Below are 27,150 nucleotides of genomic sequence, written 5' to 3' on the forward strand. Positions count from 1 at the left end.
AAAGCACAGGATACAACTGTTCAGGTAAAGCTTGAAAACTTCGAGCTGTTACAGCCTGCCCTAATTGAGGACCTACTGTGCCAAACATCTGGAAGCCAAGGCAGTAACAATATCATTGCAAAGAGGTAGAATTGTGTAAATTCAGTTAAACACTGGTAAGAGCTACTACAAAAGGAGAATCTGTTCAAATACAATGTGAATCATCAGAGAAACTTCAGAAAACCCATCTTGTAGGCTGCAGTATTGGAAAACATGCCATTAGAAACAATTCCACATTTGGTGACAGAGGAGCAAATCTGAAAGATTTCCTTGCTGGTGGTTCATTTCTAGTCTGCTTTTTTATTTTTTTTCTTTTTCTTTTTCTCTGAATAGAAGATTTTATTTTCATTCTCAGTTCATGTGGTAAAGAATCACATGCAACATTCAAGCAGTTTAAAAGTTCTAAGGCCCCCATTGAATGTGCAGTATAAACCTTTATTACGCAGCCTGTCTTCATTCTTTGTAGGACTGCTCTGAGAGATGGGCTTTTTTGTGCGTGATAAAGTGAGTATGTTTATAATGAGGTTTGGTGCTATTGTTATTCAGGATGAACTAGCCTGACAATAGAGAGCCCTGCTGTGAAGAGTGCATTGTATTCAGGCTCTGAGCCATCCCCTACTGTATATAATTGCACATACTAGCAATTGGATAAAACCTAGCAGCCTCTTCCTCTTAAAGGACCACATAGAAAATTATTTGCTTTTTTGCTTTGGATCTAATTTCATGATCAAGTGTATTGATAACAGCTTCAAGTGCTTGTGGGTCATTTTTATTTTTATTATATTTGTGGATTACATAATCTCTCCCCTATTTCTTTCCTCTCTCTTTCAGGAGAAATCCCAATGGTGAATTCATCAATTGGACCAAACTGCTGTACATGTAATTGCCAGTCAACTCTACAGGCTATTCTTCAGGAGCTCAAGACCATGAGGAAACTGATCCAGATTCAGTCAGGTACAATGACCAGTCCCATGCGTGTCCATGACTGGCATCTCCTTGTTGGAGAAATGGTCTGGTAGAGAGAAGTCTGCCTGTAGGTAGAAAGAAGCAGAACTTGAGTTGTTTTCTGCTTTAATGACACATTGTTCAAAGTGAAATTTGCACAGGCTCTGTGGAAATATGATTTTTATTTCTCAGGGCCAGATCCTTACCCATAACAGGAGACATTAACTTTTAAGAATCTTTCGTGGCTAAATTTGAGAAGACTAATGTGTGTCTAGATGCTGTAGTAATGGAGACTGAATGGTAGGCCTGGTATGCTTAGATGCCATATCTGTCCCCAGTTTGTGTGTATTTGTTCAGAACTGGGAGATGCTTCTTTACCTGCCACTACCTAGTTCACTAACATTAGGGAAAACAAAACTAAAACAAATTTGGAAGGCAACTTGAGGTTATTGTATAACATTTCATTTAAAGATCTTTCAAGTTCCAGCTTCACGATAGCCTAAGCTGAGCTAGCTGCTGTATGTTGTGAGCTCTCCTGTTCTTCAGGCTGGCTTATCAGCTCCTCTGTTGAGCTATGTTCAGCTTCCAATGGGGCTAGCAGGAATCTGTTTGTTGGGGAACACTCTGAGGGCTGGGTTTCTGCTGGGTTAAGAGCTGTGCAGTGCCAGAAAAGCATTAGAACCAGATGTTCAAGAAATGTTTAGATGTTGTGCTAAGGGACTTGGTTTTGTGGGGAGATATTGGTGGTGGCTGGACGGTTGGACTAGATGATCTTTTCCAACATGGGTGGTTCTATGATTCTAAGATAATGGGCAGCTGGGAATTAAGTGGTTCATTGTAGGCTGCAATGAAGCTGCAGCCTCCATACTTCATAAAAATTAGTGTAGATATTAATGAAGAGTTAGATTGGGGGTTTTGTCAGTTGAGTTCCCCATCTGTTGTGAATGACAGGGAGTGGAGCTATGGAGATTTTTCTCTTATGGTAGCTGTACAGTACCAGCTCTTAAGAATAGGGAGTGTGGAGTAATTACACAAATATGGGTGGAGTGAAGGGCTTATCAGTGAGCCAAGAGAAGGATCAGACAGATTTTGTAATCTGTATTGCACTGGAAATGCTTTTCAAAAAGTCATCCATTTACAACAAAGGACACGAAGGCCCAGTTTTAAAGTCCTGGCTGGGACAGGGGATTCTTTGCACAGTTAAACTGGTTGCATTATGTGCCTGATTAAAAATGACTTGTGAGTGAGAGTTACAGACTGGAGTTTATGCCTGAAGAGCTGGTTCCTCAATAGCAAGAACAGTTCTAATGTATTGTGTATCTACCATATAAAAAGTTTGGGAATCTCTTAATGCAAAGGCCAGGATGTGCTTCATATTTCCTGATATGTGCGGAAAAATGGTTTTGTAGAGAAAAGAAAATGTTTGGTCTTTTTTGTTGCTAATAGAAAAAAAAACCAACAATGTAAACACGTATATGAAGGTGTGGTGACTTCTTTTGGTATTTAGATGGCCTTCTGTCCAAATGCTAAACCAAAAATTAGAGCACTGTAAATTCTGATCGGGAATGAAGTGCCCTGGGAGTTGTGTAATAAGCAGTGTAATAAGGTTCCTTTTTTCCTTAGTCTTTGCAGATGAGGACCGTTTGTATTTCACTTGTAGTTCGGAACGAATTTGATTTGCGTGTGGTAAAACAAAGATATATGGCACTTCAGATTTCTTTTTTGTTTTGCTCTTGATCTTATTAACTGATCCATGGAGACAAGTCATTGTGTCTGCAGTGTTCTGTCACGTTGGTGTGGGTTCAGGACTGGTGCCATTTGTACAAATGACTTCGAATAGTGGGTACTGAAAAACGCGAAACATTGATAAATATAAAATATGATATCTTAGGTTTCAAAAGTAAGACATGAACTGTCAGTTTCTATGTATGAGCAAGAAAAACAACCTGATATATGTGTGACTTCTTTCCTAAAAATTAAAATGCTGAATAGTGTTTTCACTCATTCTTGACATCATAATATTTGAAATGTTCTTGCTGAGCTAATTAACTTGGTGACTACGCTCAGAAAAATAACTGTAATTGCATTAGCACTTGTGCTGTTTTATAAAAGATGCTCAAAGACAGTGAGATTTTCAGTCATTCAAGAGAGCATACAAATTAATCATTACTTACGTCCTTCGTGCCACTGGCCGTCCGGTGGTCAGTAGGAAGAAGAGCCATATATTTCTAATTTTCTTACAATACTATTCATCAATATGTCTTCAAATACCTCATCCTGCAGCTCGGTGTCATTATCTCCATTGTACATACTGGAAAATTATGCGAAGGAGATAAAATGTAACTGTTCCACATGCACAAACAGCACTGAAAACTGAACCATTTATCCAGAAGATGAGTTCAGTGTGCCTGTAGTTTAATGGTCTGTCTGTGTGGTTATACAAGTTTCTTTGTCTATAAATTTAATTCATTACTTTTCTCTCATTCAGTTGGGACTCAAAACAGACAACAACCTCCTGTTCCTCTGATTTGTGCACAAAAGTCAACAATATCAAGAAAGAGAAATAAAAAGAAAAAACTACCCCTCAAAACTGTTGAGCCGTTTACTATGAATAAGAAAACCAGTGCTGCAGAGAATGATAAGAAGCTGTCAGCAAACCCTGAAAGTTCCAATCTGCAAGCAGTTGAACCCCCTCTCAACGTAGAAACCCCTCTTTCAGGATTTGGAATTATCCTTGAATCAGCTTCATCAGATGTAAGTTATATTTCAATACATTGAATCGCAGGTTTCTAAAGCGCTGGTCTGGGAAAACATGTACATATCAGCTTGAAATGTATTCCCTCTGTGCTGAATAAACAAGAAAACCTTGGGTAGTTTTGAATGGAGACAAATGCTGCAGTTTGGATAGATTTCTGTTTTTGTTTTCCAAGTTTCACAAACGTGAAGTTCAGTCTTGAATTTAAGGCTTTCTGTTGTCTGAGCTTGCAGTGGAAATTTGTTCTTCATCTTTCCTGGTCCCAGGAGCCACCATGAGATCAGGAAAGTGCTACATTTATAAACAGTTCCAAACTCTGTCATTTATTGACTATTTCAGGTTGTTCTCTTATATGCCCTTATCCTACCAGGATGTAGTCATGCACTTTATTTTATGACTGGCTGGTTCTGCTGGCTTCAGAAGTCTTCTCACATCCATAAAGCTCCTACCTGAGTCTGCTGAACTGGGTCCTTTAGTTTTCAACATTGTGGTTGCTAGATAAGTGCCTTGGCACTACTGATAATTTGACTGTAACTAAAGAAGCCAAAATTGCTTGCTCTTAAAACATGTTCTTGTCACATGTAAAATGGCACAAAGCCTGCTTTCTTGATTCACATAACATGTATGCATCAATAGAAACATCACGTATTTGGAGGCTGATTTGCTTTGTTTAATGACCAAACAGATGTTGTCTGAGTAGTTCACTGATGAGTAAACTGATCATTAATTTCTCTAATACATTTTTAATTTTGAGAAGGTAATTTCCAATTTTGTAAATATTGTGAGATAGAAAAGCATAATTAAATTCAGCATCAATAAGCAGAAATGAAAACAATGCTGCAGATAACGTTCTACCTTTCTGAAAGTGGGAACTACTAACGTAAGAGAGCAGTGGTGATAATTCAGTTATATAGATGCAAGCCACACCACTAATTAGGTTGCAGTCTCATGCCATAGGGTCTGTAGTGATATGAGGTAACTAGTTCCATGCTTTCTCTGAGGTTTCTCAGAGGTCCTTTTGTACTATGATATTTCCTAATGTTTGAGGGAATGTTTTGGGGTGAGGCCAGTAATTTATCGCCAGTGTGTTTTTCCTGCTTACAGTTTGTCTTTGCTTGTGGCACACTTTTCAGCTTGAAACATAGTTTTGAAAACAGTGCTTTTGTTTTGTGCTTGCAGTGGAATTTAATTTGACTTTATGAATGTGTTTCATTGCTGGGCACAGTCCTTTGCAGATGCCAGTTTGAACTTAAGAAAGAACAGCAAACGTGTGGTTCATAAATCAGATCTTCATCTGCTCTCCCATGCTTTGGACAGCGTTTACCACAGCAGTTGTTTGAATATAGTTACAGAGCTCTAAGACAAACAAATTGATTCTTGTTTTGCCTTTGGAAATAAAACTGTTGAGTTCTGAAAAGAGATATATTTAACAGTGGAAATGAAATGTGACCTTAAACATTTTGAGAAAGCTAAATAAAGTCATTTCTTTCTGAATGAATGGTAGTATTATCTTTTTCTGTTTAGTCATAAGGATTTCTAGCGTGCTCACTACCAGCATGTCTGAGTGCCTAAGGAACCTGGACATGTTTTGCATAGCACTGTAATTTATTGTTCTCTTTACAATACTGAGTGAGTTGTGGGGTCATACACAGTACTGCTGCCACTGTAGTTTTCCCCATGTTCATTGAACTTTAAGGTCGTAGAACCATCTGAATTGGAAGGGATCATGAGTTTGAAGTATCATGGAGTTCCAGCTCCCAGCTCCACACAGCTCCACCCCAAATCCAAACCCTGTGACTGAGAGCGTTGGCCAAACGCTCCTTGAACTCAACTTGGTGCCGTGCCCACTGCCCTGGGCCGGCTGTTCCATGCCCACCGCCCTCTGGTGCAGACCTTTCCCTAGCACCCCCTGCCCTCCCCAGCCACAGCTCCACGCCGTTCCCTCAGGCCCTGTTGCTGAAAGCAGAGCTCAGAGCTGCCCCATGAGACCTCCCTTCTGTCTCCTCTTCTTTGGGCTGAACAAACCAGAAGACCTCAACCACTCCTGATACATCTTATCCTCCAGACCCTTCGCCATCTTTGTAGCCCTCTAACAGTTTGCTGTCCTTTTTGTGCTGTGGCACCCAAACCGCACCCGCTGCTGGAGGTGAGGCCACGCAGCACAGAGCAGGGTGGGATAACCCCTTCCCTTACCCAGTGGCAGTGCTGGGCCTGGTGCACCCCGGGGTACAGTCGGCCTTTTTGGCTCCAGGGCACACTGCTGACAGATCCAACTCGCCGTTGACATCTCTGCTGAAGATCTCAGTTTCTTTTACAGAAAATTAGAGCTACATAACCAAAACCACTGCAATTAGTTCAGATCTGCTAAGATGAAATAGTGCTGCTTATGAACATGGAAGAAGCCTTTGTTCAGCTCAGTGAGACCAACTCTTAATCTGGACCTTGGGTCAGATAACCCACTTTTTTAATGCAATGATCTGTTACTTTTGGTTAAACCTTCATGTGTTTCTTTTACTGTTGTAACGTTTCATTTATAATCTAATCATTTCTAATCTAAGCAGGGAGCCTATTGAAATGTTTAGGATTAATTCACTTCCTGTTAATTTTAGCACTGCACAAGCCTTTGGCATTCAGGTCTTATTTATTTTATTGTAAAGGAGTAGTTTACTCACCGGTTCCTTATGCCAGGATCATTACCTGCTAATAAATGCTTTTCCTTTTGAGAAATCACATTTAAATTGATCATAAAGTTTAATTAGGTACTGATTGTCTTTGATGGAAGAATAATTTTCAGCTAAAGGAGAGCAAGTATAAATCAGTATTTTTCCTTCAGCCAATATTGAAATTGATTAAAATATTTAATATGAGGAATTCAAAACTAAAATAATATTGACTTCTCCGTGCTGATGCACAGGTGAGGTTTCAACTGCATTTTACAGCTGTGTTAGTGAGAATGACTTGTCTAGCCTGCTGGTATCATTGAGGTCATCTTAGATTACTATCTTAAGACCAAAGAAGCAAAATAGGGTAGGATGCTTTTGACACCATGGCAGCTACATTCTGGTTTTTGAGTAACATGAAGTGGAATTTTTCCCAAGTAGTAAACCTGGCCCATATTTATTTACGTTTGAAAATCTTGCTGTCACCAGAAACTTAGAAGTAAAATATTAAAAGCCCACCTACATCAGAAGTTTGTCAAATGTCAAATAGAGTAACTCTGTTTTGCTGGATCCAGCATTTTTACAGTTCTCACGGTAAAAAAAAACCAAACAACTTTTTATCCAGGAGAAACTGAAGAAAATGGGTTTTTTGGTTTATTATTTTTTTATTAGTATCTGCATATTTTACGAATCTTCATTCTGGCTTCCAGAAGCATCGTGGTCTTCACTTTCTGTGTACCTGTCACCCAGTAAGCATGCATGGTCAGTGATAGTGTATGCTTTGAAGATATTTGTTGCTGTAACTCTCTTGGTATTGATTTTAAAAATCCATGGAAAAAGAGTTATGCAGCCAAATCCTTCTACAGTTGGCAGCCCTTTTCTCCAGCTAGACTCAATAAATTTGCAGGTGATTTGATGTAGGCTGGCATTTGCTCTTGCTCTGTAAACATTTTCAAAAATGCATCATCGCTGGTGAATGTATTTTCATACAGGGAAAAAAAAAAAAAAGGAAAGAGCAAGTTGTTAGGAATGAGGCTGTAACTTTATTTTCTCATATCACAACCACAGATTTGTTGTTTTTACCCCTTTCCAACTTCCAGATATTATCTTAAATACGGTCTTTTCTTGATGCATCTTCAAGCTATATAAATAATTATTCCATGCAGATGCCTTGTGTAAGCATTTTGTGGTGATGGACATAGGAAGAAGACAATGCTGTAAATATTGTTCATGTAATTTCTGATTTGTACAGACAGGGGCAACAAAAAAACTCAGAAAGTGGACTTCTTTGAAGGCCTTTGTCTGCTTTGGCCCATAGTGTACTTGAGACAAGTCTGATGAAATACAAGATCATTTTTTCCCTCTTCTGCTCCTCCATCTCCCTTTCTGGAAGTGATTTGCCACTGAGATTTTCTGTGCTGAAATAAGCCATGTGCATAACATCATCCTGTTCTCAGGATGCATTTAGGGGATATGAAACCAAGGGAAAAGTAGCTGATCAGCAAGCCCTGGCGAAGAGACAACCTCCAAGTCATCCTCTACTTCATTTCGTATAGATGGCATTTGCACTGAGAGCCCTCTTGGGAAGTTGCATGGAATGGGGCTGTTGGCCCTGCAGTTGTCCTTCCTGGAAGTACCTGGCTGTCCCACAGCATGCTAATCAGCATCGTTTGCCAAGGAAACAGGTCCATAAAAACGATTAGCTAAATGGCTCAAAAGCTTTGTGTAGGAATGTCGCTCTACGATGATCATCTGCTTTGTAATTATTATCAATATTGAAAGGTATCTCTTTTCATTTTTGTTAGCTGTATGCCTTGAAATAATGTCAGTGATTGTTAACTATTACAGTGGCTAGACGTAAGTGTGATTATTTGATTTGCCTTTTGAAGTTCTTATTCACTGATGGAGTTTGATTTCAATGAAGTAGGCTGCTGTGGTATTGAATAGTTGGAAAAAGATTCGTGGTTTGATTATTTAAGTGATTGAGAAATCTCACCAGATGCATGACTGAAGTAAAATAATGTGTTTGAATGCCATTTTAATTAAAACATTTGTGTTCTTTTGGTAGCCAGAAGTGCAACTTGCAGAAGGCTTTGATGTCTTCATGCCGAAATCTCAGCTGGACTCTATATTATCAAACTATACTCGCTCAGGAAGTCTGCTATTTAGGAAGCTGGTTTGTGCATTTTTTGATGACCAGACTTTGGCTAATTCTTTACCAAATGGCAAAAGGAAAAGAGGGCTCAATGACAACCGGAAAGGACTAGACCAAAATATTGTGGGTGCAATAAAAGGTATGCTTTTACTTTCTTTCATACGTGTAACTAGAACATATTCTCAGCTGAGGAGGATGTAAAGGGATTAGAATTTCTGACGTGCATTAGGTCTATTAAAATATGCAGTCTTATTTTTATTCTCTTTCGTTCACTTGTTAAAAATAGATTCTACAGGGACAGCTTGTGTTAAGTTTAAGCCAATGATTCCGGTTTCTGAAGTCAGGCTCCAAGGTTAGAATCTCAATGTTCTTTTAAGTTTGGTTTTGTTTTTTTTTTTTCTGGATATCAGAGGCACAAAGAAATCTTGAAAACATAATGAGATCACAACTGTTCCTCTTTAATCAAAATTCTGAGGCTTGCTGTATATCTGACTGTGTCTGCTCTGTAAATAGTTCAGTAGTTGGTGGCTGAATGGGGGAGAAGTGGTGGAAGATTATGTTGGGACCAGGAGATGAGTTTGTTGCTCATAAAAACTGTGAAGGTTTACCTTTTGTGGAAACAAGTTTCTTAGTTGAGTGTTTCGTATGTTGTGTCTTTTTTGCTAGTGATCACTACTTTCCAGGTTCCAGAATAACACATCTACCATCAAACACTGTGATCACAACCTATAAAGAGCTAGCTAGCATTACCTGGGAGATTCTGAATTGGATTCTGCAGTTTTGAAATCTCATATAGCAGAAAAACTACGCAAGTTATAAAAAGACAGGCTGCACTGCAAAGCAGAGCTGACCAAGCACGAATACAGGCTGACAAAGATCAAATACAGGCTGGGCGGAGAATGGCTTGAGAGAAACCCTCAGAAGGATCTGGGGGTGTCCACTGATAAAAGACTCAACAGGAGCCAGCAATGTCTGCTTGCAGCCCAGAAGGCCAGCTGTATTCTGGGTTGCTTCAAGAGAAGTGTGACCAGGAGGTCAAGGGAGGTGATTCTGCCCCTCTATTCTGCTCTCGTGAGATCACATCTGGAGTATTGCTTCCAGTTCTAGAGCTCCCAACGCAAGATATCAGGCTGTTGGAATGGGTCCAGAGGAGGGCCATGAAGATGATCAGAGAGCTGGAGCAGCACCCCTATGAGGCTGAGAGAGTTGGGGCCCTTCAGCCTGGAGAAGAGAAGGCTTTGGGAAGACCTTATAGCTGCCTTCTTCCAGTGTCTGAAGGGGGACTACAGAAAAGCTGAGAAGGGACTTTTTATAAGGGCATGTAGAAACAGAATGAGGCAAAATAGCTCTAAATTGAAAGAGGGTAGATTTAGACTAGATATTAGAAAGAAATTCTTTACTGTGAGGGTGGTGAGACATTGGAACAGGCTGCCCAGATAGGTTATGGATGCCCCATCCCTGGAAGCATTCAAGGCCAGGGTGGATGGGCTTTTGAACAGCATGGTCTTGTGGGAGGTGGTCCTTGTGGTTTAGAAATAGATGATCTTAAGGGTCCAACCCAAACCATTCTATGATTCTATGATTATTGTAGGGCCCCTGACTTGTCCTGAGGTACAGGACAAGGTAACCTAGGTGACATAAAGCAATGAGAAGAATTCCTGTAAGCACATTGGCAGCTAAAAGAGGAAGGGAAACCTTTTGCAGGTATGGTGTGTGTAGTTTCACCCCCACTCTCATGCAAGAAAACCACTGACGTAAGGAGTGAGTCCAGTGGATGGCCACTAAGATTGTTGCAGGACCGAAGTAGGTAAGTGATGACATCAGTGTGTGAATTGACTTGCGAGAAAAGGATGAGAGAACTGGGGTCAGTCAGCCTGGAGAAGAGAGTGCTCAGGAGAAACCATATTGCTGTCCATTACTGCATAGTGGAATGGCATGGAGAAGGTGGAGCCAGATTGAAGAGACGCAAGAAGTGTTGGACGCATGGAGAATTTCAACCTGATACAGGAAGCTTTTTTAACATGAGGGTGATCAGACAGTGGACCTGGAGCTCAGAGGGGCTGCAGGATCTCTGTTCCCAAAGGTGTTCAGAATTTCATTGGACATGGTCCAGAGCATCATGATCTAGTTGACTGTGCTTTGAGTAGGAGGTTGGACCTCCAGAGGTCCCTTTTAACCCATGTGATTCTTTAGTAAGGTGTCTGTGTCATAATCTTAATACGCTACCTTTTTTTTCCCTTGAGCTCAATCCTCTGTGAAGATCTGAAGTTGAATTCACTTCATCTGTATCTTGGTCTTCCCAAAAAGCTTTAAATGGAAGAGAAATGAATCAAAATTATTTAAAAAAATCCTCTACTTGGACCATCACTGTAGTAAAAAATTGCTTTTCAGTGGATGCAGTAGCACTATTAAAAGAGCAGTCATCACCCACTATGGAGAACAGTGTTTCTCAGTAGCTAAGTTTGTATTACCAGAGCAAATTCTGAAGTCTGGTTCAGCCTCTTCCCTTGGTGACAGTGGGGAAGAAAGGAAGGAGTTGTAGTTTCACAGATAAAAATTGTGGTGGTACTGCTGGACACCACTGTAATAATAATCTTCACTGCTACTTGCAGTATTGCCCAAACTCTAGTTCATGATCTGTGTTAGGGGAGCCTGTTCCTAGAAGCTGTGATGGAATACAATGCTAAGGGCTGATGTACTGTGGATCTTTACTCAGCCTGGCTCCAGCAGCACCCTTTTTCCTTGGGCTGTCGGACACTGTGGTTTCATTTGTTCCAAGAAATGACTGAGTCAGTATGAAATCTCCATGAGGACAACAACATGTTGTTTGCATTATTTCGTTAGGACATTCCTCTGCCACGTGTTCAAGACATCCTTTAGTGGCACTTCAGTCCTTCCCCATGTCAGAGATACAAAAGTGGAGACAAGGCTGTATTCATGACAGACATGAGCAGAGAACTCAAAGGAGAGACTGCTGGCTTGAAAATTCTCCTTGTCTGGAAGTATTTTAACTACCATCTTTATGATAGTTTAATACTGCTGCAACAGAATGATTAGCCAGCGAGAAATTCTTCTGTCTGACTTTGGATATTCAGTGGCACTTGTTGAATCACTTGCAGCATTTCTCCTGAACAATCAGTTTCTCTTGTGAGCTGCATCAATTTTCACCTACAACTCAGAGGAGTGGGGAGAGAGAGAACAAAGATCAGAGGTAGTTGTTTTTTCATTATGTTCTTGACAAAAAATCCAGCCCTGCATGAAGGTCCATTCCTGCAGAAGTCAATGAGCTGTCTTCAGATCTGCTGGGGATTTGATCTGATTTATGGCACGGGTGGTTACCACAGTACAGCTCAGATGAATTGGAATGATGAGCTCCCACTTCTGCCTTCTTCCTACCACATTCCCACTTATTTTTTTTTTCAGTCCTCGTGCTTTCATAACCACGCATCGAGCAACCTAAGCTATTCTGAATTTCATTGAAGAGAAGAACTAGCAAGGCAATGTACAGGCTCTCCAAGGCTGCCATGATTTAGTTTCCCATGCAGACCACAGCAAGCAAGGTCGTAATTCCACCTTAGGAACTTGCAATAGACAACCTGGCTAGAGCCTGTTGTCACAGGATGACCCCCAGGCCATGGTCACCAACTCAATCTGCAGTCACATGTTTGAAGTGCAAGACTTAGGACATCAGTCAGGCTCCCATTGTGTTAAGGATCACATGGATTCAGAAGGGAAAGATGATTTCTGCCTTCAAAGAGCCTCTAAGATTGAATGCTGGCACCATGTGAGACTGTGCTGACTTCTCTGAGCTCCTTGAGTGATTGTTCATCTTTGCTGAACAGACTACAGAGAAAAGTATTGTTAATGCTTTTCATGCAGTGATTTTGTCAGATTGTGAATGTGAAAAGAATTTGGAGGGTGCAATTGCTTTGGACTCCTTTGGAATTACCAGCCAGCACTGTGTCAGAACTCTGTGTACAAAAATACCAAATGGTCAACTTTTGCTACATTGTTCCCTCGTCCCATTTGTGCAACATTTATTCCCAAGGATTACAAATTCCTTCATCTGGAACCAGTTTTCTTTATCTGTTGGTCATAATAGACAGTTGGTTCTGAGAACCATGACCAAGCCTACAGTAGCAATACTAGCAGTAATAATATTTTTTGTATTTTTGCCCTTTTCACACACCTCTCAGTTGTATGATGAACAGTATTTTTCACAAGGAAGTCTTTCTTTTAGTGGCTTTATAAGAATGCTATTCCATCTAATTTGGTGGTCTGAGAGCAACAACTGCAGGGATTTCTGCCATATTGTCTGTGTCTATTCTGCCATAGGGAACTGTGTCTTCCATCAGTTTGCTTGTAGACTTAGAAATGAGTCCAAGAGCCCAGCAGGTGACCAGATGTTCAGTTCTCTTCTTACACCGTATGGAAAGCAGCAGTTAGAAGTGCCTACCACATCTGGAGACTCAGTTCAAAGTACGGTGTTATTTTTTGGTGATATTCTAGTGTGAAATTCATGGATGTCACATGGATGGTATAAACTGTTTCTTTAGGATAGGCTTTTGTAAGTAATAGCTATGATAGTTATATAGACAAATGACTTCTGAATGATAAAATCATGAAACACTGAGTTTGACCAGATTTGGCAATTCAATTTTGTGCTCTTGATGTTTTGGTACATTTTCTTTGTAATCCTCTTCAGCCTCCTTTTTTTCAATTGTGGTGGCACTTTTAAAAAGATGGTATCTTTTTATTTCAGTCTTCACAGAAAGATACTGCACTGCCAACCATGTGGATAAACTTCCTGGTCCTAGGGACTGGGTCCAAATTCTTCAGGATCAAATTAAACTGGCAAGAAGGCGATTAAAAAGAGGCTCAGGTATGTATAAAAATATTAGGAAAAACATATGAGAGTAAAATTAAAATCGTACAGCCTTTCTGTCCACAGAATTGTCTTTCTTGTTAAATGTAACTGTTGTATATGTTCACTCTATGAAAATTTGATCTCTCAGGTTTAGCAGGTTTCTGTGTCAAGTACAGGGTAACGAGTTGAGGAGCTGTTTTTGCAGCCAAGTTAGCTTAGAGTCTTCCTCAAATGTCTCCAACCTCCTTCCATTAGCAACTGTAACTTCTTAGAATCACAGAATATCCTGCAGTGGAAGGGACCCATGAAGGTCATCGAGTTCAATGACTGATTCTCAGGGCAACCTAAAAGTTAAGAGCATTCTTCCTAGTGTTCTATGGAATCTGAGTTATAAACTATCTCATCCAGCTGGGTTGCAGGTAGAAGGTTTTAAGTTCTGTGTGTTACTTGGCCTGACAAGCCACTTCTGTACTGTTAGGACATAACCTAAATTACCTTTCCTTCCAAACTGTGTGTGTCTGGAAGGTCACATTCCTCGTGAAAGAATTGATGTGACTGTAGCAAAAAAAAAAAAGAATGACCCACACTGATTGTGCTTATGAGGACCTTCCAAAGCATAGGAGTGAGCTTGCCTGTGGTGACTAACAAGTAATTTCAGTAGGGATTTGCAGCAGTTACTTAGCTCTGTAGGACAGCATATGTGCTTGATTGTGGGACTGGCCCAGCACAGTTAGCTCAGCAGTGATGCAGTTCCAGCACTTGGCCCATGAGCTCTCAGTTGAGCTGACAGACAGCAGTGTGCAGTCTCCAAATCCCTTGTGGAATTCATAGGAACCTGAAAGCAATAGCACTGATTAAGAGATGTGTAATTGCTTCGTAAAGCTTAACTAGCCTCATTCTCATCTTCATGCCGCCTATCCTACAAGGGGCTTCACTTACTTTTCATAGAATCATAGAATGGCTTGGGTTGAAGGGGAACTCAGAGATCATCTAGTTCCAATCCCTGTGCCATGGGCAGGATTGCTAACTACTGAATCAGGCAGTAGATCACTTCACCCTTCTAGTGTTTCTTAAGGCTCTCCTGTGGTCATATTTCCTGCCCATCTCTCCCTTGGAGCATCTGACACCTGTTAGCATCTGTGAGCTTAAGGAATGGAAAACCAAGTGGCTAAGACAGGGATGGTGAGTCAGACCACAGGAAAACAGAAGAATGTTTCTCTCCTGCTCCATGTGTCAGTCAGCATTTTCAGAATTGACACAGGACTGGGAGGGAAATGCAGATTATTCAGTAGCATAAGCTTCCCTGAGTAGAACAGCAAACCATCACTAGCTTTAATAAGGGTTTCTTGTCCATGTTAGGGGAGGGAAGAGAGAGGGATACAAGATAATCTTGTTAATGATAGTGTCAGATTACTGATACTGTACAACATGACTGCTTTCTGCCCCTTTCAAAGGCTGGCTGGGCAGCACAGGAGCCCAGTATTAGGCTCTGTAGGTGAAGAGCACAGTGTGGGATGTGGGAAATAGAGGGCCTTTGGGTTGTCTGCAGAAGACCCTCAGGAAAGAGGATTGACCTAATTTTGTTTAGATTTTTATTTTCTTTTCATCCTTTTTTTAAGGACTTTTTGATGCCTCTGCAGGATATTAATTAAAATGACAGTGGTGTTCTGCTTTTACCTTTTAAATGGCACTTTCATCTCTGGTCCTTTCCTGGGATGGAAGCATCTAAGTAGAGGATATTGTCTCCAACTTAGCAAGACTGTAAAGAAAAATAAATGAAGCTGAGTTTGGTGAAACTGAATTAGATAAGTTCCAATCCCTGCAGAGGGAAGCTAACACAACCATTATGGGAATGAGAAGTAAACAGAAATGTACCTAGCAGAAACATACCTTATTTACTAAAAGAAGTGCATGCTAACTGGATTGCTAGAAAAGCTCTATTTTTTTTCTGATGTTTAGTGTATTGATTGTTCCCTGTTTTCTTTCTGCCATTTGGACACAGGCAGACGTGTTCTTTTTTATCTAGCAGGAGTGATTGAATGTGCTGCTGTTGTTCCTGTCCACTGCTTAGAGGTTCCCCCTTTTGTGATGGAGCTGCCAGAGCTGATCATGCCAGCACTCTGCATTCTGCTTCCAGTGCAAGCTCATCCACACTGTTCCAGTGATGGCTCAGATTAACCCAACCTGACCTTGCACTGAAGCAAATGAGAAGTGTTCACATTTGCTTTGCTGGCCTTTGTGGCGGAAAAGCAGTAGGTAGCAGCAAAGAGGAGCAAACGGGTTGCAATAACATCTTCATCTTGTTGAAACAAATTTTTTTAGTACTTGTGCATTGTAATCATGAGCTTCTGATATGAGAGATGTAGATCTGATCAGACAACAGATCTGTCCAGTCCCGTGTTTTGTTTCCAGCAATGGCAATTAGCAGGTGCATAGGTGGGTCTACAAGGGTAAACCTGTCTATTTGGTCTGCAAACTGCAAATTTTAACTGTTAATTGTGAAGGCTTTCTGAAATTGTGAAAGCTGTATGTAACTTACAGCAGCCAAGATGCAAGAGGAGGGCAGGGATGGAGAGAGGTTTGATCTGCTGAGGGGAGATGATGTTCTCTGGCGCCATGTTGCAAAATGTTGCTTTTGAGAACCTGAAGACTAGTGGAGTCACAGCCACTGAGCTGAATACTTGTAGTCCCCTGGAAATCCGTATGGAGAGCAATCACTGAGGGCCAGACCCATAAATAAAGTGTTGGGAAATACTGAGGGGTGAAGTAGGAACTTCAGTCCTACAAGAGAGTGAGATAGAAGCTGACACCAGAGGCCAAGCAAGTGTCCTACTCCCAAATCATCGTCTCTGTTCTGCCTGCAGTGAAACCTGCCATCTAAACTTCTTGTGGGCTGAGGTGCCTGAAGAACAATTCTGAGCCAGCGTTAATCTGAGACTTTCTAAGCCAACTCAAAATCTGTTTCTAGTTTGTTCTGATGCACAAGCTTTACTTGGAAAAGTTCAATTTTGTCTATTTATTTCCCAGAATCCACAAAACAACTTTTTAGTCACCACTGAGTTGTGCTAAATTTGAGCAGCAGAAGAGACGAGAGGCAGGTTTTCCATTCTGTTTGCCTTCCCCTGAGCCATTTAGTCCATCCTCTGATTAGTTTTTCATTTCAAACCACATAGTAAGACACTGCATTCATGAATAGCCCTCTCTGCTTTATCCTGTGAAACATTATTTCAGTCTGATAACATAAATCCTGCTCTAGCTTTCAGTGATATTAATAATTTCAAAGAATTCAGTGACGACTGTGTTGGATCTGCTTTTTGTACCTCTTTCTCTGGGGTATATTCTCTTGAGTATTCCCAAATTAAATGAAATCATGATCACTGGATGATAGATGCTGTCCAGCTTCAACCTTATTTATCATGTTTTGCTCATCTCCTAGAATTAGGTACAGAAAAGCTCTCCACTTGGAAAGCTAATAATAAAAAAAACCACTTAAAAATTGTGCTTTCTAGAAAATAGTTCCCCAGTGTAAATTCTGAAAGGTTGTTATGTTAAGGCAAATAAAAATTCATTTAAGTTCTAAATCAGTGACAGTATTCATAGCTGGAAATACTATTTTTTAATTTATTTATTTTGCTTTGGCTTTTTCTCAGTTCTTTTAGATTATTGCCTGAGATCTGAGACTTGGGTAGGTTGTTGTTTTTTTTTTATTTGTTAGATCTGAGAATAAAGCTGTCACTGCCATTAAATTTTTATTGGCCTTGTTCAGTCTGTTCAAAATTTCACAAGTTGGCTGTCACAGAGGGGAGAAGAGACTGTGAGGTTAATGTTACAAACAGATGTTATAATTAAAATTAAATAGTATGATAATATTCTTCAGCCCTGACTGTTGGGCCCATATCATGCCAACAGCACAGCCTACTGGGGCACAGCTTCGTAGTGCCAGATCTGTCTCCTCCCAGCACAGAACCTGAGCCTGCTTGGCTTCTGGGATCAGATGCAAAGTGGCCTGGAAGGGAAGAAGTCAAAGGGAGCCACGTGTGTAATATTTCCTCTTTGAAAGCGGTGTGAGTGACTGTGCAAATTGCCTTGTAATTTACACATTGTGTTTCCCATTGTGTGGTCTTTCCACCTACAGAGAGAATAGGGGTAGGGGACTGGTGGCCTTGCCAGTGTCAGTGCAGAGACAGACGACCATTAGCATAAAGATCTGAGGGCAAAATAAGAGGGAACTGACTTGCTGTTCATGTCGTTCCGTGCCAGACATAGTATCCAAGCCTTTTGATTACTAAACTCTTCATCCATTAATAAGCAGTAGGTCAGGGGCAGCACATCTCTTACAGTCAGTTCTTCCTCCCTTTTTGAGTTCTGAAGAGTGTAAGCCATTATGCTGTAATGTCTGTCCATTGCATAGCCAGGAAAGCTGACGTTGTATGACTAACGCTCCTGAAACTGAGGGTGAGAGCTGTTCATGCAAAGTGATTACGTTGTGCTTAACCTGGAAGCTTTTGATTGCCATAGCCAATAAAGGAAAACATAGCACTGTTGGAAAACATGATGAAACTTTTCAGGCAGAATTAATTTAAATAAATTGCATTCCATGACATTTCATCCTTGAATTGTTTAAAATCAACGTTACCTTGTTGCAATGTAAAATAGTAGGAACAAAGGGAGAAAAAAATGCTTACACTCAAGAAGTGTGTCTTTTCTCCACAGTCCTTGTTCAAATTGCTGCTTCCATTGCCTTGTATGAGGATTTTTTGTTTTGTTTTGTTTGCTATCTATTTCTCTTCATCCTTCTGATTTCCCTGGTCTGTGGTTTTGATGTAACATCTCTGTGTTGTGGGAGATGGCGTTGATTTTTTGCTTAGCAATACACGCATCACCAGGAAGGATGTAAGATGCGAGTCCAAGATGTGCTACAGTGCTTTTGTGGCCAGTATCTGAGTAAAGATAGCAATATCAAAATAAATGACTGCACTGATAATCTTTCCAGCCCTAGGCATGCATGTACGTCAGTACAAGGAGCAAAACAGCAAGTGTACAATTAATGAACATGTACATCTAAACAATTTTGGGGAAGAAAATAAAAGACCTCTAAGGAAATGACTACTGTGATTATTTTGCAAGAGCTACTGAGCTCTAGCCATGCAGCCAGAGGACAGAAAGGAGTCTCAGAATTACCTCAGCAGGGTCTATTCCTGTTTGCCTCGTTTTGCAAGCTGACTCAAGACACTTGAATTTTGGCTGGCAGTCTCAGGGTGTGGTTGTTGAAGGCAAACCTTTCCTGCTTGGAATCCAATGTGAGAAGATGCTGGTTTACATCCATGTTAGGAGGTCAGGGTGTTTGTCATGCGTTTGTGAGCAGGAGCTTTACTGATCATACTTTGCTTGAAGCTGTGGTTACGTATCCAGTTTCATAAAACAAATGCAGACAGCTACTGAGAAGAGTAAGTAGGTTCTCAGTGTTTCTGTCTTGTTTCCACTCCCTTTTTGGCACTGGAAAAAGCATTCATTCAACTGTACTGTCAGTTCTTAACTAGTTCTGACCTCTGTGACTGCATGAATATTTGTGCTGGCATGAGGAACGAGCCTGGAACAATTGGTGACGAGCTTTATCTCCTCTTCAGTGCCATCAGTACTGTGGTATTGTGCCAGATTAAAATGACCAGGTAATTACTTTTGTCATCATCACTGTTGGTTCTGCAAATTTGGAGACTCAAGTCCTTACCTTCTGAAAGGCAGAGACTTCCTGGCCTCCACTTGTTACTGTGTTACTTCATTCTCCTGGACTTAAGCTTCAAGTTCAGCCAGGTGTGAGAAGGGCAATGAGGCAGAGGGATAGCCACGTCTGCAAGAGTTTCTGCTGAGACTTCCAGTAAATTCTACCACTTGAGTGCACAGCATATTTGGCACAGACTCTGATATGGATAGATGGAAGATTTTCAGACCATTCCCAATGCTCACCTCTTGCTTCCTCCATTTTCATAGCTTGAGTCCCACGGGGCCATTTACTGTTTTTCATCTCTTGTATGCTGAATAACCGTGCTGCAGAACTGCTTGGTGCAGGTGCTTCTTCATAACACAGCAGGAAGTTGGGCTTAGAATGCCACTGCAGTAGGATATATCCTGTCTGTTTTTCTCAGCTGCTCACTGCACCACACTTGCTCATCCATCACTGTTAGTCCAATCCAAACGAATGCAGAGACAGAGAATCATGTAATCTCTTAGATGTGGCACTGAAGGACATGATTTAGTGGGCATGTTGGTGATGATGGGTTGATGGTTGGACTAAATGATCTTAGTGATCTTTTCCAACCTTAATGATTCTGTGATTCTTTTCTCATTCATTCAGCTCCATGTTCTTTCCAAAATTAATGATTTTAATACATCCAGGCACTTAATTTTTTTCTGTTCAGTGTACCACCTTCTCATAGGAAGCAGAAAAAGGTTCAAGGCAGAATCAGGGTAACTTGCAGGTCCATGTCATGTACTTGTCAAGGCTCTCCACTTAAACCTTCCAGGGGATGAAAGCTGTTTAGTACTAGGGGTTTCGTTTGTTTCCTCTCTCTACAACTGCCTGCAAGGAGGTTGTAGTGAGGAGGCTGTTGATCTCTTTTCTAAGGGGGTGATTGATAGGACATGAGGAAATGGTCTCAAGGTGCTGCTGGATATTAAGAAGAATTTATTCACTGAAAGTTTGGCTAAGAATTGGACTAAGCTGCCCAGAGACATAATGAAGTCCCCGTCCCTGGGTGTATTTAAGAGACACATAGATGTGGCAATGAGGGATGTGGTTTAGTGTTGAGATCTGGGGGGTCATGTTGGTGCTGAAGGTCTTTTCCAACCCAGATGGTGCTGTGATTCTTTAATGCAACTTATTTTGTGGAACCGAGTAAAGAGCATATAACTAAAAACTAAACTGGCATCCAGCAAGTGAGAAAGGGTAGCAAGGGGTAGCAGAAGGAAGGGAACTCTAATGTAGCTCAGCAGCTAGATGAGTTTGTCTTATGATATCCTCGTAACGGCAACAACTTGATATCCTTTTGTATAGCTATAATAAACAGTCCAGGACAGTTAGCTAGTTTCAAGTGGAAGCTAAATGAAGTTGCTCAGTGCATCTATAGCCTCGGTTGAAACTTGATGTCAATGAATAATGTGCAGTGAATGGATGTGATAAGATGTATATCCACCGCAGTGATCACGTACAATGTCAAGGACTTCTTCTCTATGACTATAGCTAGTTTGCTGAAGTGCTCTTGAAGATCTCATTGCGTTCTAAAGGCCTAAAATATGCTGAGTTGTCAAAAGACAAAGGTAGTAGGATTTTGCATAGGACTTGTGTACGTTTGATTCTTAATTCCTGGTGGGTGCCTGTAATGTGCTCTAGGTTCAAACACACACACTAGAATACGGCGGTCTAACAAGTTGCTGCACATCTGCTGAGCCATTTGAACTATCTTTATGCATACCTTTGGTTGGTGACAAATATGAGATGAACAAATTAAGCTTTACAAATTAAGCTTTCAGCCTTCTTTTCTGTGGGCTAAATTAAGTCAAATTTTGCATAAGCTATGGATTAAAAGCGTGTGTGTGCATATACATTGTAATTGATTGTGTACCTGCATGGCTACATGTTTGTGTAAGCATGCTGGGTGCCCACTTCCAAGTCATTCTGCCCTGGCACATCTGTTCCTCCCAAAACAAGCTTGCCTGCGGTCACAGGAAGTTTGGCTGCAGAAATGAGAATATTCACACTTCTCCCTTAGGAATCTGATGATGGCAGCTGCAGGAGGATCGAGCATCAGCCTTGGGGGTTCCTCTTCCAAGGGCTGCTGGGGCTAGCTTAACAAACAAACTTCTCTTCTGTGATTTTATGAAATGGTTGCAATTCCCCTCGTGTCTTGAAACCTTAAAATGAGCCAGTGTCACTCCAGCCTGTTTCTGGCACAGCCGTTTATTAATACCAAACTCCCTCTTCTAAGTTTGCATTTTTATTTTATGACCTTTTTCTCCGAGCAGTGAGTTTTTAACTGAGCAATAGCAAATTGAAGCTGAGGAAAGTAGATAGAAAATGCAAAATCACTCTACACTATGTAGCTTTTTAATCGCATGCCTGTATTCAGTAAAAGTAATGAGATTTCTTGTTTATATTTGTAATCAGCAGAGCCAACTGACTATGATGAGAAGCCGGACATTTCTTTACTACAAACAGGTAAAATGCATTAAAATTTTTATCAGCTTCCAATGTGTGTATTTGTTTATTGCACAGCAGCATTTTTCAATAATCCTGGCATGCCGTATACCGTCGGGTAATTCTACAGAGGACCCAGCTATCTGACTTTTCAGTGCTCTGCATTAAAAAACAAATGCACCAGAATCTTACAATTTCCCCCTCTATTTCACATTTGTAAAACCTCAAGGTTCGTGATAGCAGCTAAGCTAATAAGGCTGGTAAGTTACCATGTGTATTCTAAACAGGGACTTCTGCTCACCCCCAGTATTTCTGGGAGTTTTTTAATTCCTAACAGTGTTATTGGTAGGGACAGAAACAGTGATTTCTGTTGAAGCTTCCATTCAGTTGTGCGTGGTATTAGCAATATCTTACGTGTACAGAAGGATTGCGAAGACAGTTTTATGGTGGGTAAGTGTTGTTTTACTTCTTCTTGAAGAGCATTCACACCATCTCAAAGCCTGACAGTTATTAAAAGCAGTGGCCTTGGGAGTAAATATTTTTGCACTGAGGGTGAAATCTGAACCACTCTCTCATTAAGAGTCAGTTCATTAATAAGTGCCCTGATGGTAGGAGACGAGCTCCCACAACTGATTGGAGGCAGTGTCTTAAGGAAATGATCGTTTCCCTGTCATTTCACCAGGTTGCAGCTTAATGCTGACAAAGCCAAGGGAAAAGGGAGGGATGCTACAGATGCTGCGAGACTTTTAGCAGATGAATAGGGTCAAGGATTGCAGTTCATTATAATCAGATTCCAAAGGTGTAACAACAAAGGGTGGCTGGAGATCAGCTGTGCCATTTGTGTGACGATCAGAACGTGACTGGCATTGGGCTGCTGAGCGCAGGACGTAGGACCTGGAGGCTCAGGGTGGTTGGGAGAGCAGCAGTGCAGCATCTGCCTCAGCAGGATCGCTTCCTAATCTCTCTTACATAAGGGCTGGAGAAGGAGCTTTCATCCACCACTGCTGCATGCTGGGGCCAGAGCAGCAGCTGCCAGCCGCCCAGCGCGGCCGCTTGAAATCCTGCTGTCAGAGCACGTGCAGTTACTAAGGAATAGGACCAGCGAAGCAGCGGTGAGGACAAGCAGCTATAGTCTTGCGCTGGCAGAGACCCAGTGGGGGCTGGGAGCACACGCTTGCTGTGAGCCGCCGTGCTGCTTTCTTGGCCAGCCACTGAATATTTCAGGGTACTATTGTGATCATAGACGCAGGAAGCTCTAGTTTGAAAGATCTCTTCCAAGTGACATCCTGTTTGTTTCTTTTATCATGGAGGGAAGCAATTCCATTGAAAGAGAACCCTAATAAAGCTCGCTAATGCTACGTGGTGTTATCTTTTCATTGCTGGTGTAATCGTGTTAAGGAGCAGAATTATCGGATTGCTGTGCTTTTCTTTGGAGGCAGCTTCTGTAGCTACTACTTGCATCTGATGTTATTGATGGAATGGGCATGATGAGATGGTTGGGGCAGAGAAGGTGGCTCTCTTTCCACTCTGCTATCAGTCTGATTGCTCATACACCTGTGAGCATCTGTGCACGCACAGTTCTTGAGCTGCAGTGTCCCTCTGCATGCGTATGTCTCCATACTATCTGTGGAAGCATGCCTAAATAAACCACGCTACGATTTGCTTTGGTGGGGGAGGTGATGCTCACAGGCTGCACGCCAGGCATTTGACTCACACCCATTATTATATGTGTGCAAGTGTCTCTTTATAGTACATATCGATGTAATACAATACTGTTCTTGGAAGCAAGTGATTTAAAGTGATATGCAGACAGCCTAATGACAATAATTACAATGGAGAGCCAAAATACAGATGCTTTCTATCTAGGAGTGTCACATAAGAGGTGAAATGCAACTTTTACAGAGGTCTTTCCCTGTCTTAGTACAGCTGGTTTTATAGAGGATGTTACTGGCAGGGCATTAAAAGAGACCGTTAACGTGAGGTATTCAAGCTGTCTTCTCTGTTTGGCTTGAAAACTCTTTGGGGAAGAGTTTGTGTGTTTGTGCAGTGGCTGCCCTGATAGCTGACATCTCCAGAAGCTATTTTGAGAAAAATCAGGAACAAGCAGTGGTTAACGTGGTGTGGTGGTAGGGTGAAAGCAGACTGAATCAGATTGCATTGAGTCTTGCACAAGGATGGACTGGGAGAAATGGTGGGGTGTTGGAGCTGCTTGTAACAGATATCAGGTGGTCTTGAATCGTAGAATTGTGTGAGTTGGAAGGAACCTTTAAAGGTCACCTAGCCCAACTTCCCTGCAGTGAACAGGGACACCTACAGCTAGATCAGGTTGCTCAGAGCCCTGTCCAGCCTGAACTTGAGTTTCTCCAGGGACAGGACATCCAACACCTCTCTGGGCAACCTGTTTCAGTGCCTCACCACTCTTACTGAAAGAAACTATTTCATGTAAGTGACTCTTTGGCACAGGGAGAACTATGCTCTGAGTGCAGTTAATTTATCCAGGTGCCTATAGCCAGGTTTGAATGTGCTCCCTCTGGGCCCACAGGTAGCAAAGTTGTGGGCTTTGGGGAGAGGAGGAGTGTTTTGTTTGCAAAACTGTCCTTTGGAACTTGAAATCCTTGTAAAAAACATAGCTGGTACATTCTCACAAAACTGGGGAAGGTGTTTGTGCCCAATTATATTTTAGCACTTCAGAACAGGAATCATGCTCCCCTTTTAAAATCCCTGGAGATGCTAAGAGTGCCTTTGCTTTGAAGGCTGATGATTGAAGGGTGTTTAAAGAGAATTGGAAGAATTGTGGCAGGGAAACTTGGTAGGAACTTTGGCGGAATAACAGATGAATCTCAAGAAAATACCAGAAGAATTTGTCTCTAGCAAACCTTATGAAAGCTCAGGTTTCCCACAGCTCCAGCTTTTGCACGTACTGACACAGCTGTTGCTTAAGCTGAAGTCTGTGTCCAAACCTGAGCTGAGATGGATCAGACAGCTCCCAGGCTAATCGCTGTGTGGAACTGGAAGACTGATCAGTTTCTGAGTGATGTGGGAACCTGAAAGCTGTGAGATATCTCTTTATCAGGCTGAAGACATGGCAGCTTTTAGAATCTGTCCGTATCAGCTGGCATTGCAAAAACAAAGCTCATCTTATTTTGGTCTGTGATTTACATTGAGCATCTGGATTTCATGTTTAAAAAAAGGCATAACCATGAGTTCTGCATGTGGGAACCAATTTAAGGTGGCTGTAGCACCCTTTTCATCAGCTCTCATCTTGAAAATCACATTTGGAATAGATATGCACCCAAGACCACGAGCCCTCCTTACACCCGTGTTCTGGGCTGCAGCTGTGCCGAAGGTTTTGGATGGATTCTCCACATTGGGGTTAATTTCAAGATGAGAAATATTTTTTATATCCCTAAAAGAATCAGAGACAGTAACATCCCAATCCTCAGGTCCAGAGGTGATACAGCTTTGTGAAAAGATGATAACAATCTCTTGGTAAAGAAACCAATGATAAGAAAATAGCAGCAATCCAATTCTATGTAGGTTGTCTCCTTTTCTCTCGAAATACAATATCAAGAAAACCAAGCTTCAAAAAAAAAAAAAAAACACCACCTTTTTGAAACCTTAAATATAAATCCTTTATTGTAATATAAATCTTTATCCTTTCAATGCATGATTGTATGAGTCTTTCCTTTTTCATTGGGTCGTATTTGCCTCTTACACTGATTGATGTCTGTCTCCTGTTTGCCCTGTGTTCTCAGCACTGTAGTTGTAATTCTTCTGTCCATCTTTCATTGTTCTGTTTAGAAAGAAAAACACATTCTTAAAGTGGTATCAAAAAGATGGGTTATAATCATAGAGCACACCTGCTTTTTTTCATTCTGCCATATGCATTTAGACTGCTGTGGTGCAGGAATTTTTTTTCCTCATTTTTTTCCCAAAGAACATCCAAAAATATGCACTCCGGGTTTAAAATTCATGTGGTGCTTTTTTCACTCCTTCAGAAACGTAACTTCAAAGTGGGAAACATTGCAGTGCAGTTTGCGTTGTGGCCTAATGCAGCACTTCACATCTCAAGTGGGGTGTGCTTTATTTTCAGTGGAGAAACATTGCTCAGTATTAAAGGAAATCCATTCAGTTTGCTTTCTTTAGGCGGTCGGTTCTACTCTAGGAGGAATGAAGCAGTCGCTGTCTGTTCATTCTGATGGGTGATTGTCCCCCTCTACTCAGCTCTTGTGAGGCCCCATCTGCAGTACTGCATCCAGGCCTGGAGCCCCCAGCACAGGAAGGACGTGGAGCTCTTGGAGCAGGTCCAAAGGAGGGCACTAAGATGATCAGAGGGCTGGAGCACCTCTCCTATGGGGAAAGGTTGAGGGAACTGGGCTTGTTTAGCTTGGAGAAGAGAAGGCTCCGGGGAGACCTCATTGTGGCCTTCCAGTACTTGAAGGGAGCACATAAACAGGAGGGGGAAATAAACAGATGCTGTGTATGAGGGTGGAGAGTGATAGGACAAGGGTCCAAACTGGTCTTAAACTGAGACAGGGAGGTTTGGGTTAGATATCAGGAGGAAGTTTTTTCACACAGAGGGTGGTGACACACTGGAACAGGTTGCCCAAGGAGGCTGTGGATGCCCCATCCCTGGAGGCATTGTATGAAATTGAGATTAGAATTCGTATATGTCATTTCTATCTTTCGCTTTGCTTTTAAATGAACAACTGATTTCTTAAACGTGCTTTTACTTTCAAGCTAATGGCTTCAAACCCTTCCTTCCTTCCTTCAGGTAACCTGTTTGACACCACAACAGATAGCCTGATAGATGCAAGCCTCGATTTTCCTGTTTAAATTTTACATCCTGCGCCAGTGGTTTTAGCAGATACGAACCTCCTCTTGTTTAAGTAATGTCCATGTGAGGTCAACGTTGGGATGTTGGATCCTGCAGCACGTGGATGTCCACACCGTTCTCCCTTCACGTTTGTGTTGTCTCACACGTTTTCCCAGTCACTTCAAATAACAAAACCGACAGATTGTTTCGCTGTTTTTCATCTTAATTAAAGATGATTTCTCTCCATATCGTGCATTAGTTAATTGGTGTGGTATCCTCTGTAACTGAAGTCATTCTCTTGCTTTTGTTTTCCCTTTGCCATTGTACCGTTCCACATGGCTGTATGCTTGCCAGCAGTGTTTCATCTTAAGCTATGCAGAGGTGAATAAACACAGTTGGATGACTCTTCCCCTCCCTTAGGACCGTGGTGGCATTTCTCTCCTTCCCAAACCCAAGGGGCTTGATGAGCACTTAAGAGGTGAAGCACTTTGTTCTTGTGCGTATGCAGACCCACCTTTCCTGTCTGGCTGCTATTTCTCTGTTTGAAGACCTGTGGTACAAAGGCCAGTCATATATACCTGTAATTCAGAGGGCACAGTTGGATTGGATTTAGGACTAAAAAGAGCAAGATCTGTCTCACTGGCATCCATTTCTGGGTGATAACAGGGATAAGTTGCAGATCAAGCAAGCTGGAGTTCCCCTGTGTGGTCCCAGTGTGATGG

General features: G+C 41.5%; 1 protein-coding gene across 1 annotated transcript in view; it reads left to right on the forward strand.

Moving 5' to 3' along the window:
- Positions 1-26,448, forward strand: part of BEND7 (BEN domain containing 7) — a gene marked incomplete at both ends in the record, with an annotated part of 45,932 nt that extends 19,484 nt beyond the window's left edge. The window contains 6 exons of the mRNA XM_079545854.1: positions 871-993; positions 3,473-3,738; positions 8,468-8,693; positions 13,317-13,436; positions 21,583-21,633; positions 26,387-26,448. Of these exons, the coding sequence (XP_079401980.1) occupies positions 871-993; positions 3,473-3,738; positions 8,468-8,693; positions 13,317-13,436; positions 21,583-21,633; positions 26,387-26,448 (848 nt within the window). The remainder of the gene's footprint in view (positions 1-870; positions 994-3,472; positions 3,739-8,467; positions 8,694-13,316; positions 13,437-21,582; positions 21,634-26,386) is intronic.
- Positions 26,449-27,150: the final 702 nt, after the last annotated feature.

Source organism: Tetrao urogallus (genome assembly GCF_951394365.1).
Source record: "Tetrao urogallus genome assembly, chromosome: 1".
Taxonomy (NCBI): Eukaryota; Metazoa; Chordata; class Aves; order Galliformes; family Phasianidae; genus Tetrao; species Tetrao urogallus.